The following is a 13,397-nucleotide window of genomic DNA, read 5'->3' as shown; positions in this document are numbered from 1 at the left end:
TTCTTCCCCAGAAGGTTTGCCCAGGCCTGGCCCAGGCTGCCCAGGGCAGTGGTGGAGTCCCCATGCCTGGAGCGGTATCGGGGCCATGGAGATGTGGTGCTGAGGGCCATGGCTCAGTGGTGCCCTGGCTCAGTGGTGCCCTGGCTAGGTGGTGCCCTGGCAGTGCTGGGGTAAGGGTTGGCCTGGCTAATCTGAGCTCTCTCTTCCAGAGCAGCTCTGAGTCTGGAGCTCTCTGACCACTGCTTTCCTCTTTCACCTTGCTGTAGTGATTTCCCTTCCAGGCTGTGCTGGCTGTGTGACCAGCCTGACCATCTTGCTCAGCCCTGGCTCGGGGCTTTCCAGCCCTCAGCCACCTCAGGGCCTTTCTCCACAGGGCACTTCTTACTTCTCCAGGTCACCGTGGCTCTGGTGGCTGTTAGGGACGGGCAGGAGGTGAGCAGGCAGATGTCCCACCACAGACACCCCCGGGGGGGGCTCTGAGGAGCGGCCTCCCTGCCCATCCCCCGGCACACAGCAGGGCTTCACGCTCACCCATCCAGCAGGGGTGTCCATGTGAGGAGGGGGAGGGGAGCAAGGAGGGGAGAGCCTGAGCTTGCTGTCTGGCCCTGGGGCTGCTCTGGGGCTGCTCTGCAGCAAGGTGCCCAGCTGTGGTGGCAGTACCAGTGGTGGTGAAGGAGGAGGTGTGGGAGGATGCTCCTGGGCCGCTGGCACTGACCCACCTTCACCTCTGTGCAGGCCTGCTATGGCATCCTGAAGGTGCCCCTCGGGAGCTGGCTGTGCCGGACCTGTGCGCTGGGCGTGCAGCCCAAGTGTCTGCTGTGCCCCAAGAGGGGCGGAGCGCTGAAGCCCACCCGCAGCGGGACCAAGTGGGTCCACGTGAGCTGTGCCTTATGGATACCTGAGGTGAGATGCTTGCCAGCCTGCCCTGGGCAGACAGGGGCACAGGTGCTCGCCAGGCCTGAGCCCGGGCGGCGAGCCCGCTGCCGGGGCCGGGGCGGTGCGGCCGGGGGGCAGCCGGGGGGTGCCCCGTGCAGGGGGGCGCAGCTGGGGGCCTTCAGGAGAGCTCTGAGCAGGGTAAAGCTGATGCCACCCGCCCAGCCAAGCTGCACAGCCACGTCCAGGCGAGGAGCTCGCTCAGTGTACACCGTCCAGACTGCTGCTGACCGGGGTGGGGCTCCCCCCGCTTCCAAGTGACCCTGGAAACCAATCAGTTGAAGTTCCACCCTGCACTCAGAGTGCCAGCAGCCCCTGTGGCACAGGTGGGGTGGTGCCCAGCAGTCACAACTTGTTCTCTGTTCCATGCCCAGGTTAGCATTGGCTGTCCTGAGAAAATGGAGCCCATTACAAAGATCTCCCACATCCCAGCGAGCAGATGGGCTCTGTCCTGCAGCCTCTGCAAGGAGTGCACTGGGACCTGCATCCAGGTATGGAGCTGGGCACCACAGAGGCTCAGCCCCCTGGGGCTGTGCCTGTAACAGCCACTGAAGATGCTTGAGGTGGTGGTGGCTGTGGTCTGGCTGTGGCCTGTTCCTGCTCTGAGCCAGCGTGGGGGCAGGGGACAGGGGACAGCAGAGGCTGTCTGCAGCCACTGCCTGTCCTGGGTGCCAGGGATCTCCATCAGCTGCCTGTGCATGGCCCAGTGCTGCTGCTGGGGTGACACTGATTACCAGCACTGCAAATGACATTGGCTTGGAATCAGGAGCCTGCAGCAGGCTGGATGCAGCTGCCAGGGAAGTGAGATGTGCCTGAGAGCCATGGCCCAAGCACCTCACACCCGGGGGGGCTGGCTGGGAAGCCTTTCCCTGGGGAGGATATCAGGAAGCCCTGGGGTTAGGTAGTCCTCACTAGGCTGCTGGCTTGGCAAACAGAGTATTTACCACGTGTGACAGTGCCACAGCTTCTCCACACCACAGCAAAGCACAGCAGGCCCTGGCTGCCTGCTCTCCCCTCAGCAGCAGTGTGCTGAGCAGGGGAAGACCTTCCCATCCCAGACCAAAAGCAGAATGCTCTGGGGTTTCCTCTTACAGAAGTGGGACAGAGCTTCCTGGATCATGCGCTGTCTTCTTGAGGAGCAAAGCATGGGTTGGGTTAGAAGGGATCTTAAAGATGATCCTGTTCCTACCCCTCTGCCATGGCCTCCTTCAAGGCCTCAAGAAGCTGCCCCCCAAATGCAGCCTGCCTGGGGAGCCTTGCTGCATGCAGTCGATCCCCCTGCTGCCCCCTGCCCAGTGTGACCTCCTGGTGGTGCTTGGGCACGGACTCCAGCACCAGCTGCTGGTGCTTTCAGTGGCACACCAGGTGTGCAAGCAGCCTTGGCATGCAGGGAGGGATGGAGTAGCTTTGAAAGTTTGGGATGTGTACCAGCCCCAACTGGTGAGCTCCTGTGCAGCACCAGGAGCTGCCCCTGTCAGGGTGGCTGGCACAGCAGTGACCCTTGGGGGACCAGAAGAGCTGGCTGTGTGCAGAAGGCTGATAGCAACAGGGGGTCTGCAGGTTCTGCTGTGTTTGTGCCCCCACCCTGTGTGTAATGCTTCAAAGGGAGCTGGTTCAAAGCAATCCTCTTCCCTTGGAGTGGAATCTCAGCAGGCTGCTTTGAATCTCCAGTGCTGACTCACTTCTCCTTGGTGGCTCTGGGTGGATCTGGCTGTTCCCCCTGCCAGATGGAGACTGTGCCATGGCAGCAGCTGCTTTCAAAGAACGGAAGGGCAGGCAGGGAGGCAGACAGGCTTGGCAGCGTCTCTGAGGCCCCATCCTCCTGCTGCCAGCATGGCATGGGAGCTGTGAGATCCCAGGGACTCGCTGGATGGGCACTAAAGGTCACCAGAGATGGAACAGGAGCTTCATTGTCTCGTGTGCCAGCAGCTCACAGTGCAGAAGGCTTCCTGAGGTTGTCAGTGGAGCATTTGCTGAGGTGACCACAGCACAGCTGGGATGGTTTTGCTCCAAGGAGCAGGGGGAGGAGGGGAAGGAAAGCAGGCAGTGTCTTGGTCTAAGGGTTCCTGGGGTGAAGCCACCAGCCAGCCACAGACAAATAACCACTGGGTACTCACCAGTGGTACAGAGCTCTGCTTGCAAAGCTTTGGACCTGGAGCACACCGCTGGTGAGTGCCTGTTTGTGGAGGTGTCCCTGAGCAGCCCAGTCAGCCCAGGGGGGGTGACCCAGCTCTGCCAGGAGCAGCCTGTGTGCAGCTGGAGCCCTGAGCCTGTAGCCTCAGCAGCTATGGGGAGGGAGGAGGGGGTCTTGCTCACAGGAGGTGGGTTTCCAAGTGGCTGGTTGGAACTGGGCTTGGCCAGAGCAGGAGGAAGAATCTAGAAGGCAAGCTGGAGGAGCAGAAGACTCATCCCAGAGGGGCACAGGGAGGCTCAGGGGCTGCCCTGCGGCACAAGCAAACACCTACCCAGACCACGCTAGCAGAGACAAATGTGAGCTGTTTTCCACGGGCACTGCTGTGTCCTGAGATGTTTTTCCCTGTCCAAACTTGACCAGCAAAAAGGAAACAAGCCCTGGGAGGCCTGAGGGAGGGCTCCCCACTGTTTCCATGCCTTTGGCCTTGCTGCTGCCCTTCCTTTCCGGCGCAGAGCTGTGAGCCCAGCGCCCCACGGCCGGAGCGCCAGGCGCTGGGCAGAGCTGCAGCCCATCCCCAGCTCCTGCTCAGGGCAAGCCATGGCCCCATCGTGGTTCCTGTGGTCAGACATCAGGAGATGCCAAGGGGAGCTCAGGATCCAGCAGCAGCCTGCTTGGTTGCACTGCTGAGATAGAAGAGGGAGTGCCAGGAGCTGGGCTGCCTCAGAGCCAAGTCCTGGCCGTGCTTGCTTTGGACCCAGCTCCTGCCTCACCAGTTCCCTCCTCACCTCTCAACAGCAACTGGAGGAGCTCACCAGGGCTTTTCAGAGCAGCACAGGAAGCCAGATCTCTGGCAGCTGCTGGCAGCTTCTGCAGAGAGTGTGATCCTCTGCTGTCACCATCTTTTTGGGCGTGTTGTTTGGAGGACAGGCCTTCAGCCTTCAGCCTGTCACTCACTGCTGCCTGCTCCCCTTGAGCTGTTTGTGCCTCTGGTCCACATCCCCTGGGATCACTGCAGTGGTGGTTCCCAAGCTGCTGTCCAATTGTGCCTGAGAAGGTGCAGAGGCAGAGCAGCCTGTCTACAGCACCCCCATCCTCTGCCTACCCCATGCCCAAGGGTGTCTGTGAGGCTGAAGTCGCTGAGCTGAGCTGGGAAGCACCCCCAGGATCCAGAGCATCTGTAGTGCCCAGGCATCACATGGCAGCTTCTGTGAGGCTGCAGAGGCTGATGGCTTGGCCAGGCTTCAGCGCCGGTAATTGATTGTTCCTTCCTGAGCTCCCCTCACAGCTCTGTTGGAGGAGCTGCTTCCTTCCCCTGCAGCCCCAAACCACAGCACTGCAAGCTGGAAACCTCTGCTTGGATTCCCCTGGCAAACCCAACCATCCTTCTCCCTCCCTAGGCAGAGTGGCTGGAGGGCTAATTACCAGCCCACATTAATCCCTGGTGCAGTTTTCACCCTCTCTCTCTTGGAACCTGGGGATGGATTTGCCTGGCTCAGCTGCCAGCCTTGCCTGAGAGGTGCTGTGGGCAGGAGAGGCACAGTGATAAGGCAGCAGGACTGATAACCAAGTGTGGGCAGTAGGGGAGCAGGGTCAGTAGCAAAGCCGGGGGGGCTGCATGCATCTGAGCCCGCTTTATTCCTTCTGGGGTGGAGCAGTGGGTTTCAGTTGTCACTTCAGGCAAGGTCCCCAGGTGCCCATGCCCAGCCAGGTCCCTCTCCTGGCTGCCCTCTCAGCTGAGCTGCCTGATGGCTTTCTCTCTGCATTCTGGGCAGGGTTCCTGCCAAGTGCTGCCTGCCATCTGTCGGAGCAGGGCTCCGGCATGGGTGTCGCTCACTTTGCTTGGCTCCTAGGGTGGAGGCATGGCCGTTCTGCTAGCAGGATGTTGTCCTGGCAGGAGCCACAGCCATGCTGCTACTGCTGCTGTTAGCTCTGGTGGCAGAAAAGGGAGGGTGGGGAGGTTGCTGTGTGGCTTTCCTGGCTCCCATGCCCAGCACACTGGCAGCAAGGGGCCACCGGCGTCCCCTGGCTCTGCCGGAGGTGTTCGTGGGCACAAAGGCTGCTGGAGCTTGAAGCTCCCCTGGCTGTTAGCCCAGAGCAGCCAGGCTGGAGGACACCAGGAGTGTGGTGGGAGTACATCAGCAGTTTGTCAGGAGCATGGCAGGAATGTGTCACAGAGCCAGAGTGGTTGGGGTGGGAAGGGACCTCTCAGGCTCACCTCGTCCAGACCCCTGCAGCAAGCAGGGACGTCTGCACCCAGGGCCGGTAGCTCAGAGCCCCATCAAGCCTGACCTTGAATGTCTGCAGGGATGGGGCCTCCACCACCTCCCTGGGCAACCTGTTCAGTGTTCCCCACCCTCATAGTAAAGAACTTCTTCCTCATGTCCCTCCTAAATCTGCCCTGCTCCAGCTGGCAGCCATTGCCACACGTTGGAAGTGCGTCAGGACTTGACCAGGAGTCCATCAGGAGCTCCATAGCTCCATGCAGGGCTGTCACCAGAGAGGCAAGCTGGCAAAGGCCTCCAGATGTGCCATGAGAATGAGGAGCAGTCCAGCAGGTCACCTCTGTGCAGCAGGGCTCATTCCCAAAGCCACAGGCTGCTTTAAAAGCCAGGCTGTGGCAGACTGCACTGAGCAAATCTGGAGGCCACAATCGGCTCCCTCTGTCCCCCTAGCACCAGAAACACTCAAGAGGGAGGCTGCTGCCTCTCCCCGTCGGGAGGCTGTGGCAGGCTTATCCCCTGCCAGGGGCGGGCACCCGCTGCCCAGCGCTGTGCTGGGTGCCCTGGGCCGGCGTGGGGAGCGCTGGGGAGTCCCACGCAGGCACCAGCAGCAGGGCAGAGGGAGCTGGGGTTTGCAAGCTGTCAGCTCTTCCCTGAGGAGCTGCAGGCTGCGGTGAGGAGCACTTGGCTGTACCGGAGCAGGGTGAGCAGGGGTAGGAGCTCATCCCCTGCTTGCGCTCGGTGCCTGCAGGAGCTGCAGCGCAGCACCCCTGCCCAGAGCTGTGCCAGTGCAGCTCGGGGCTCGGCTGAGGCAGGGCCGCATCCAGGGCTTGCCACCGGGAGTGGAGGACCTGGTCCCCGCTGGCCCCCGCTGCGCTCGGCCCTGGCCGGCTCAGGAGCCTGCCCAGCCCCTCGGGGTGGGGGGCGCTGCCGCTCGGGGGTGTCCCGGGCGGGGCAGGCCGCGGGGCTCCGCCGTGCCGCAGGGTGCCCTGAGGCCCGCGCTGTGCCCGCAGTGCTCCATGCCCGCCTGCGTCACCGCCTTCCACGTCACCTGCGCCTTCGACCACGGCCTCGACATGAGGACCATCCTGGCCGACAACGACGAGGTCAAGTTCAAGTCCTTCTGCCTCGAGCACAGCGCCGGAGCCACCAAGCTGCCCGAGGAGGCACGGACGGAGCCCGGCCAAGCCCAGCTCGACCTGCAGAAGGTCACGCTGCGGAAGCAGAAGCTCCAGCAGCTGGAGGAGGACTTCTATGAGCTCGTCAAGCCCGCAGAGGTGGCGGAGAGCCTTGACCTGAGCGAATCCCTGGTGGATTTTGTCTACCAGTACTGGAAGCTGAAGAGGAAAGCGAACTCCAACAAACCGCTGCTGACACCAAAAACAGATGAGGTGGACAACCTGGCCCAGCAAGAGCAGGACGTCCTCTACCGACGCTTGAAGCTCTTCATGCACCTCAGGCAAGACCTGGAGAGGGTGAGTACAGCTTCCCCTGCAGTACTGTGCCCTGGTGCTCCACCAGGGCTGCTTTGAGTGTGCCGCTGCCTGTAGGGCTGGACAGGCACCTCTGAGGCTCGCCCAGTCCAGCCCCTGCTGCAGCAGGGCACCCACAGGGCAGACACCCTGGTTGGAGTCTGTTACAGACCACCCAGCCAGGAGGAAGATGTTGATGAAGCATTCCATAGGCAGCTTAGGGCTGTCTCAAGATCACCAGACCTTGCTCTCATGGGCGACTTCAACCTGCCTGACATCTGCTGGGATCTCAACACAGCAGAGAGGAGGCAGCCTAGGAGGTTCTTAGAGTGCATGAAGGACAGCTTCTTATCCCAGGTGCTGCACAAGCCTACCAGGGGCAAGGCTATGCTTGACCTCCTCTTCACCACCAGGGAAGGGCTGGTGGGGATATGGTGGTCAGAGGGTGTTTAGGGGCCAGTGACCAGGAGATAATTGAGTGTTCAATATGCAGCCAAGCTGAGAGGGGCAGCAAGAAGACCTCCACTCTGGACTGCCGGAGGGCCAAGGGCATCCTGGCCTGCATGAGGAACAGTGTGGCCAGCAGGAGCAGGGAGCTCATCCTGCCCTGTGCTCAGCACTGCTCAGGCCACACCTCCAGTCCTGTGTCCAGTTCTGGGCCCCTCCGTTTAAGCAAGATGTTGAGATGCTGGAAGGTGTCCAGAGAAGGGCAACAAAGCTGGGGAGGGGTCTGGGGCACAGCCCTGTGAGGAGAGGCTGAGGGAGCTGGGGTTGCTTAGCCTGGAGAAGAGGAGGCTCAGGGGAGACCTTCTTGCTCTCTGCAACTCCCTGAAGGGAGGTTGTAGCCAGGCAGAGGTTGGTCTCTTCTCCCAGGCAGCCAGCACCAGAACAAGAGGACACAGTCTCAAGCTGTGCCAGGGGAGGTTTAGGCTGGAGGTGAGGAGGAAGTTCTGCACAGAGAGAGAGATTGCCCATTGGAATGGGCTGCCTGGGGAGGTGGTGGAGTCACCATCCCTGGAGGTGTTCAGGAGGAGACTTGATGGGGTGCTTGGTGCCATGGGTTAGCTGTTTGGGTGGTGTTGGATGATAGGTTGGGCACCATGATCTTGAAGGTCTCTTCCAACCTGGTCTGGTCTGGTCTGGTCTGGTCTGGTCTGGTCTATTCTATTCTATTCTATTCTATTCTATTCTATTCTATTCTCAGCAGCCTGCCCAGCAGCACAATGCCCAGGGAGGGGTGGAAGCTCTCCAGAGAAGGAGACTCCACAACCTCTCTGGGCAGCCTGCTGCAGGGCTCAGCAGGATCACACCCAACAAGTTTCCCCTCCTGCTCAGGTGGCACCTCCTGGGGTCCAGTTTGTGCCCATGGCCCCTTGTCCTGTCCCTGGGCAGCACTGAGCAGAGCCTGGCCCCAGCCTGGCCCCAGGCTTTTGCCCCCCAGCCTTTAGCTCATGCTGAGCATTGCTCTGATCCCCCCTGGGGCTGCTCTTCTCCAGGCTCTCAGCCCCAGGGCTCTCAGCCTTGAGCTGCTCCAGGCCCCTCAAGCATCTCTGGAGCCTCTGCTGCTCTCTCTGCAGCAGTTCCTTGTCTCCTGTCTCCTTGTTCTCCCTTGGGTCAGCTTGTTGTCCCTGACAGTGGTGTCCCCTCACCTGGAGCATCACCCAGAGGCACAGCCATACTCAGTGTGTCATTGCTGCAGCACACTGCCGCTGCTGGAAGGAGTTGGTGATGGCTCAGCTCCAAGGGAGCAAATGTCTGCAGGAGAGCCACCCTGCAGCGGGGCTGGGAGGCAGATGCTGCTGCTCCGCTGAGCCTTGGTGTCTCAGTGCTGCCCCTCAGGTGATGTCCAGCAGCAAGGCACAGGAGCACTTCCTTGGTTACTTGCATGAAGCATCAAGGGCAGGTGAATGGCAGCAGTGAGCAGCAGGACCAAGCACTCGTGCAGCCCTAAGTGGGTCAGCTCCTCAGGGAGCTGCTGGTGGAGGATGCAGCTGCAGGATGCAGGTGCCTGCAGCTTCCATGGTGCAGAGCATCCTTGCCCAGGGGAGGGGACAGCCACCTCCAGGAATCTTTTGGAGGCAGCAGGTGTTGAGGAGCAGCAGTGCCAGGACTGCTGCCTGAGCTCCCCTGGCTGTGCTCACTGCCTGCCTGCAGGTTTGGCTGTGATGGCTGCAGGGAGGGAAGGAGCAGGCAGGAGCAGGGATGAGGCAGAGGCAGGCTGGAGAGCAGGAGGAGGAGAAGTGAAGGCAAGAAGCAGTGAAGGGAAGAAGCACAGGAGAAGCAGCACAGCACCTGGAATGAGATGGCAGAGAGTGGCCAGGGACAGGACAGGTGTGGTAGTGCCACTGCTGAGAGTGGGGCATGGGCACAGTGTGGGGCAGAGGACAGCAGGGCACAGCTGCTGAGCCTGGCATGCAGGGGCCAGGGTCCCTCTCCTCTTCTGCTTAAGACCTGAGCCCTGTCTGCTCCCCCTCTCCTGCTTCTGCCAGAGGGATAAGCCCTTGTCCCCTTCCTGGGCCCCCTCCTGTCCACCCACCCAGTGTGCAAAGCCAGGGAAGTGCCCAGGGGTTGTTTGGGAGCAGGCAAGGAGGGAGGGAAGCAGAGAAACAGCACTGCTTGGCCTGGGGGAGATGGCCTGAGCTGGGGCAGAGGGTGCTGCAGGGCACATGCTGCTGCCTTGAGGTGAAGGTGGGGGGGATGCTGCTCCTGCAGTGATGCTGCCCCTGCATAGCCCTGAGCCCTCTCTCCAGACTGCTGTGGTTCTGCATCATCCTTTAACCCATGGGGGAAGGACCCTGCAGGTGGCAGGGTTGCTCCTGCCCAGGTGGGCTTCAGCTCTGCACCAGCCCATCCTGGCTCCTCACTGCACTACCCCATGGAGGTCTCAAAGCCTGAGATCCTTCTTCTGTGTCAAAGCATTTGGATCTCAAGCTGCTGGTCTCTCCTCTGTGGCCTTGCTGGCCTTCACCCCTGTGTGCATCCCTGCCACGACCCTGCCAGTCTGTCTTGCTGCACCATGATGCCCTCCCTCTGTGCTGGTCTGGGCCCCTGCTGCTGCTGGCTCTGCAGTATCAAGCTGTAGGCAACAGGTTGCAGCTGCCAGATCCAGAGGCCACAAGGTCAGTGCACTTTTTCCTCCTCCTCTGCTTGCCTCAGCTGGGCTGCTCTGCCTCCTGCTGCCTCCTCTGGTTCCCAGCCTGCCTTCCCCAGCTGGGGGAGCCGGGCTGAGGGCCTTGCTGCAGGAGCTGCCTGCTCCAGAGGCACTGGTACCAGAGGCCTCATTCCCAGAGCTGCCTCCAGGCTTCCTGGGGTCATTCCCCATCAGCCTCTGCATAGCAACTCCCTGCCAGGTTTCAGTGCTGGGCCCTGGCAGAGCCATTTGTTTGCTCTGCTTCCAAAGAGGGGGAACAGCAAACACTGTGCAGGTCAGAGTCCAGTGCTCAGGTGGGTGCTGGGGGTTAAATCCTACTGCTGCCAGCACACCCCAGGTGTCTGCTCTGTCAGCACCACTCACAGCCACCCCATTTCACTTGCAAATAGGAAGGCATCACATCAAATGGGGCTTGGAGAAGGGCAGGCTGGAGGGGTGGCTGTCAGGAGGTGTCCACAGGCACCAGGCTGCTGTCTGGGAGTTTGCAGCAATTGTGTGGCAGAAGTGGCTGTGGAGCTGTGATCTGGATCCACCAGCTGGGCAGGCAGAAGCAGCAGGGCAGGTGATGGCCAGGTGATAGCATTTCCCTTCACCATCTCTCAACCTCTGTCATCTCTTCATGGAACTTCTTCCAGCTCTTCCCCAGAAGGGTTGTCCAGGCCTGGGCCAGGCTGCCCAGGGCAGGGTTGGAGTCCCCATCCCTGGAGGGACTGAAAAGCCCTGGAGATGTGGTGCTGAGGAAGATGGCTCAGTGGTGCCCTGGCAGTGCTGGGCTGACAGTGGGACTGGATGACCTCAGAGGTCTCTTCCAGCCCAAACAGTTCTGATTCTGCACCTGACAGAGCCAGCAAATTAAACCTGGGATCCCCTCCCTTTGCTTGTTGGCCTTTTTTAGCCCTCTCTGCCTGGTCTTGGTGTTGTAATCCCTTTTCCAAGGCCTGGTTGTTGGAAGTGAGCTGCAGCACAGATCCTGGCTGCCAGGCTGGCCCAGCAGCTCAGCTGGGCTTGGGGAAGCAGCAGGGGCTGGTGCTTGCTGTGTCAGGGTGTGAACACCAGCAGCCCCCAAGCAGAGCCCAAGTGATGTTCCTTGCAGGAACAGCACACCCTGGAGCTCCCACCAAGCAGCTGGGGGCAGGCTGCCAGAGGCACTTGTTTCCCTCATGAAGAAATTGCAGTTTGGTGTTTGCTTGGGTCCAGAACAAAGGATGCAGCAGAGATCCACAGCATGCAGCTGCAGCTTCTTGTCTGCAGCAAGGGATTCAGCAGGGAAAAGCAGCAGCCTCTGCTGTGGGCTTCCCCATGATCCTTGGAGCAGATGGATGCCAGCAGGGGGTGGCCATGGACATCCTGCTGCCCTCACAACCTGTGGGGGTGAACCAAAGGCGGCAGGGACAAGGTCCTGCTTGTCCCTGTGCGAAGCACAAAGTCTCTGCCCCTCATGGGGACAGTGCCCCAAGCCTGGCAGTGCCCCTGCATCCTCTGCAGGTGAGGAGGAGGAGCAGTCAGAGGTACCAGGGTGACACAGGAGTGTGGCCCTACCCACACACATCCCTCCCCTTGCCTGTGTTCAGGCCACCTCCTCCTTGCCTCACTGCAGGCAGTCTGCTGTGTGCCAGCATCAGGAGGCTGAGTCAGGCCTGGCAGCTCCTGTTAGCTGCCAGCAGCATTTCCTGCTTGGCAGCCAAGCCCTCTGTCTCCTCCCAGCGTGCTGCCCCTGCAGCCATGGTGACAGAGCCCTGCTCTGCAGCCAGCCTGGCCTGGGGCTGGCAGAGAGCATGGCACTGGCACTCCCCAGGGGGCAGGTGCCAGCAGGTATCACACCATGGCTCTGGCACCTGGGGTGTTCAGCAGCCTCTGTGGGCAGCAGGCTCGAGCTGCTGCTGCCCCAGCTCAGGGGAGGGCTTCTGTCCTGGGCTTTGCTCTTTGTGTTCAGGGCCTGGCCCTGCCCATGCCAAGACCCCTGCTGGAAGTTATGGATGATGGTGAGATGAAGACCACCATGTCCTGGGGAGGGGGGCAGCACAGCTTGAGGGGCCCTGTGCTGACCCTGCCTAAGGCTGAGGCTGGCTGTGTGTCTGTGCAGGTCAGAAACCTCTGCTACATGGTGACCAGGAGGGAGAAGATGAAGCACACCATCTGCAAGCTGCAGGAGCAGATCTTCCATCTCCAGATGAAGCTGATTGAGAAGGATCTTTACCCAGGTCAGTGCTGCTCTCCAGAGCCCCTTCTCACCAGTGCTGTCCCTGCTGGCCTCTGCCTTGTGCCCAAGCCCAGTGAAAGCTGAGCTGCCCCCTCCCTCCCCGTGGTGCTCTTCAGGCACAGCTCAGCTGCTGGCTCTTTGCCCATCTCCACTGCCCCTCAGAAGCACTCAGTGAGGCCATACCCAGGGTGACCAGAGCCACAGAGCTCCTCTTTGGTCATACCCCTGCCCAGGAGCTGGTCAGAAGGACCTAATTCGGTTAGGTGGTGATGCCAAGGCAGTGTTTGGGTGCTTGGCAGATCCTGGGCATGGGGCTGCTGACCTTGGAGCTGACACACAGCAGCTGGCTCCCTGGCACAGGTCAGAAGTCCTCCCTCTGGACTCACTGCAGATGCCTTTGGCTCTGTCCAGAACTAAGGGCTGAGCTGCTCTTGCTCCTGGGGTGCAGCTCCTTGAGCTCTGTTCATCTGCAGCTCTCTGCTGCACACAGGTCTTGGTGGGAGGCTCACACTGCAGCATGCAGAGCTCTGGAAGATGTTGTTATGGAACAGGAATGAAGCTGGGCTCTTTCTGGCCTCTTTTGCTCTCCCTTTGCACAAGCAGTGCTGGGGCCCACAGCTCCTGCTGCCTCCTCCCCTCCCTTCAGTGGCAGGGCAGCCCAAGGCCCGTGGCTGCAGCAGGGTGTTGCCAGCAGCAGCTGGTGCTCTGGCAGCCTCCTGCTCCTGTGGCTTTGGAGCTGCCTCTGAGGCCATCACATGGTTGGGCTTTCTTCAGGAGCTGTCTGGGCTGAGCCTTCCCTGCCTGACAAACGTTTCCTCTGAGGCTTTGGAGGCTGAGCACTGGGTGTGTGCAGACCCTTGTGACTTGGAGCCTCTGCAAATTCCTCCTGAGGGCCAGAGCCAGGCAGCAGTGTGGGGCAGGAGTGGGCAGGAGCCAAGGGTGTGCTGCAGGGAGCTGTGGGAGCTGCAGGGAGCTGTGGGAGCTGTGGGTGCTGCAGGGAGCTGTGGGTGCTGCAGGGAGCTGTGGGAGCTGTGGGTGCTGTGGGTGCTGCAGGGAGCTGTGGGTGCTGTGGGTGCTGCAGGGAGCTGTGGGTGCTGCAGGGAGCTGTGGGAGCTGCAGGGAGCTGTGGGTGCTGCAGGGAGCTGTGGGTGCTGCAGGGAGCTGTGGGTGCTGTGGGTGCTGCAGGGAGCTGTGGGTGCTGTGGGTGCTGCAGGGAGCTGTGGGAGCTGCAGGGAGCTGTGGGAGCTGTGGGTGCTGCAGGAGCCGTGGGTGCTGCAGGGAGCTGTGG

General features: G+C 61.1%; 1 protein-coding gene across 4 annotated transcripts in view; it reads left to right on the top strand.

Moving 5' to 3' along the window:
• Window positions 1-13,397, top strand: part of JADE2 (jade family PHD finger 2) — a 79,366-nt gene that overhangs the window by 54,433 nt on the left and 11,536 nt on the right. For all 4 annotated transcript variants that reach the window (XM_068163472.1, XM_068163454.1, XM_068163463.1 and 1 more), the window contains 4 exons: window positions 736-903; window positions 1,308-1,424; window positions 6,300-6,761; window positions 11,993-12,110. In XM_068163472.1, the coding sequence (XP_068019573.1) occupies window positions 736-903; window positions 1,308-1,424; window positions 6,300-6,761; window positions 11,993-12,110 (865 nt within the window). The remainder of the gene's footprint in view (window positions 1-735; window positions 904-1,307; window positions 1,425-6,299; window positions 6,762-11,992; window positions 12,111-13,397) is intronic.

Source organism: Melanerpes formicivorus, unplaced genomic scaffold (assembly GCF_026170545.1).
Source record: "Melanerpes formicivorus ecotype bairdi unplaced genomic scaffold, bMelFor1.0.p_v2 SCAF_2, whole genome shotgun sequence".
Classification (NCBI taxonomy): Eukaryota; Metazoa; Chordata; class Aves; order Piciformes; family Picidae; genus Melanerpes; species Melanerpes formicivorus.
Note: the sequence above shows the minus strand (reverse complement) of the source record. Positions and strands in the feature narration are given on the sequence as shown.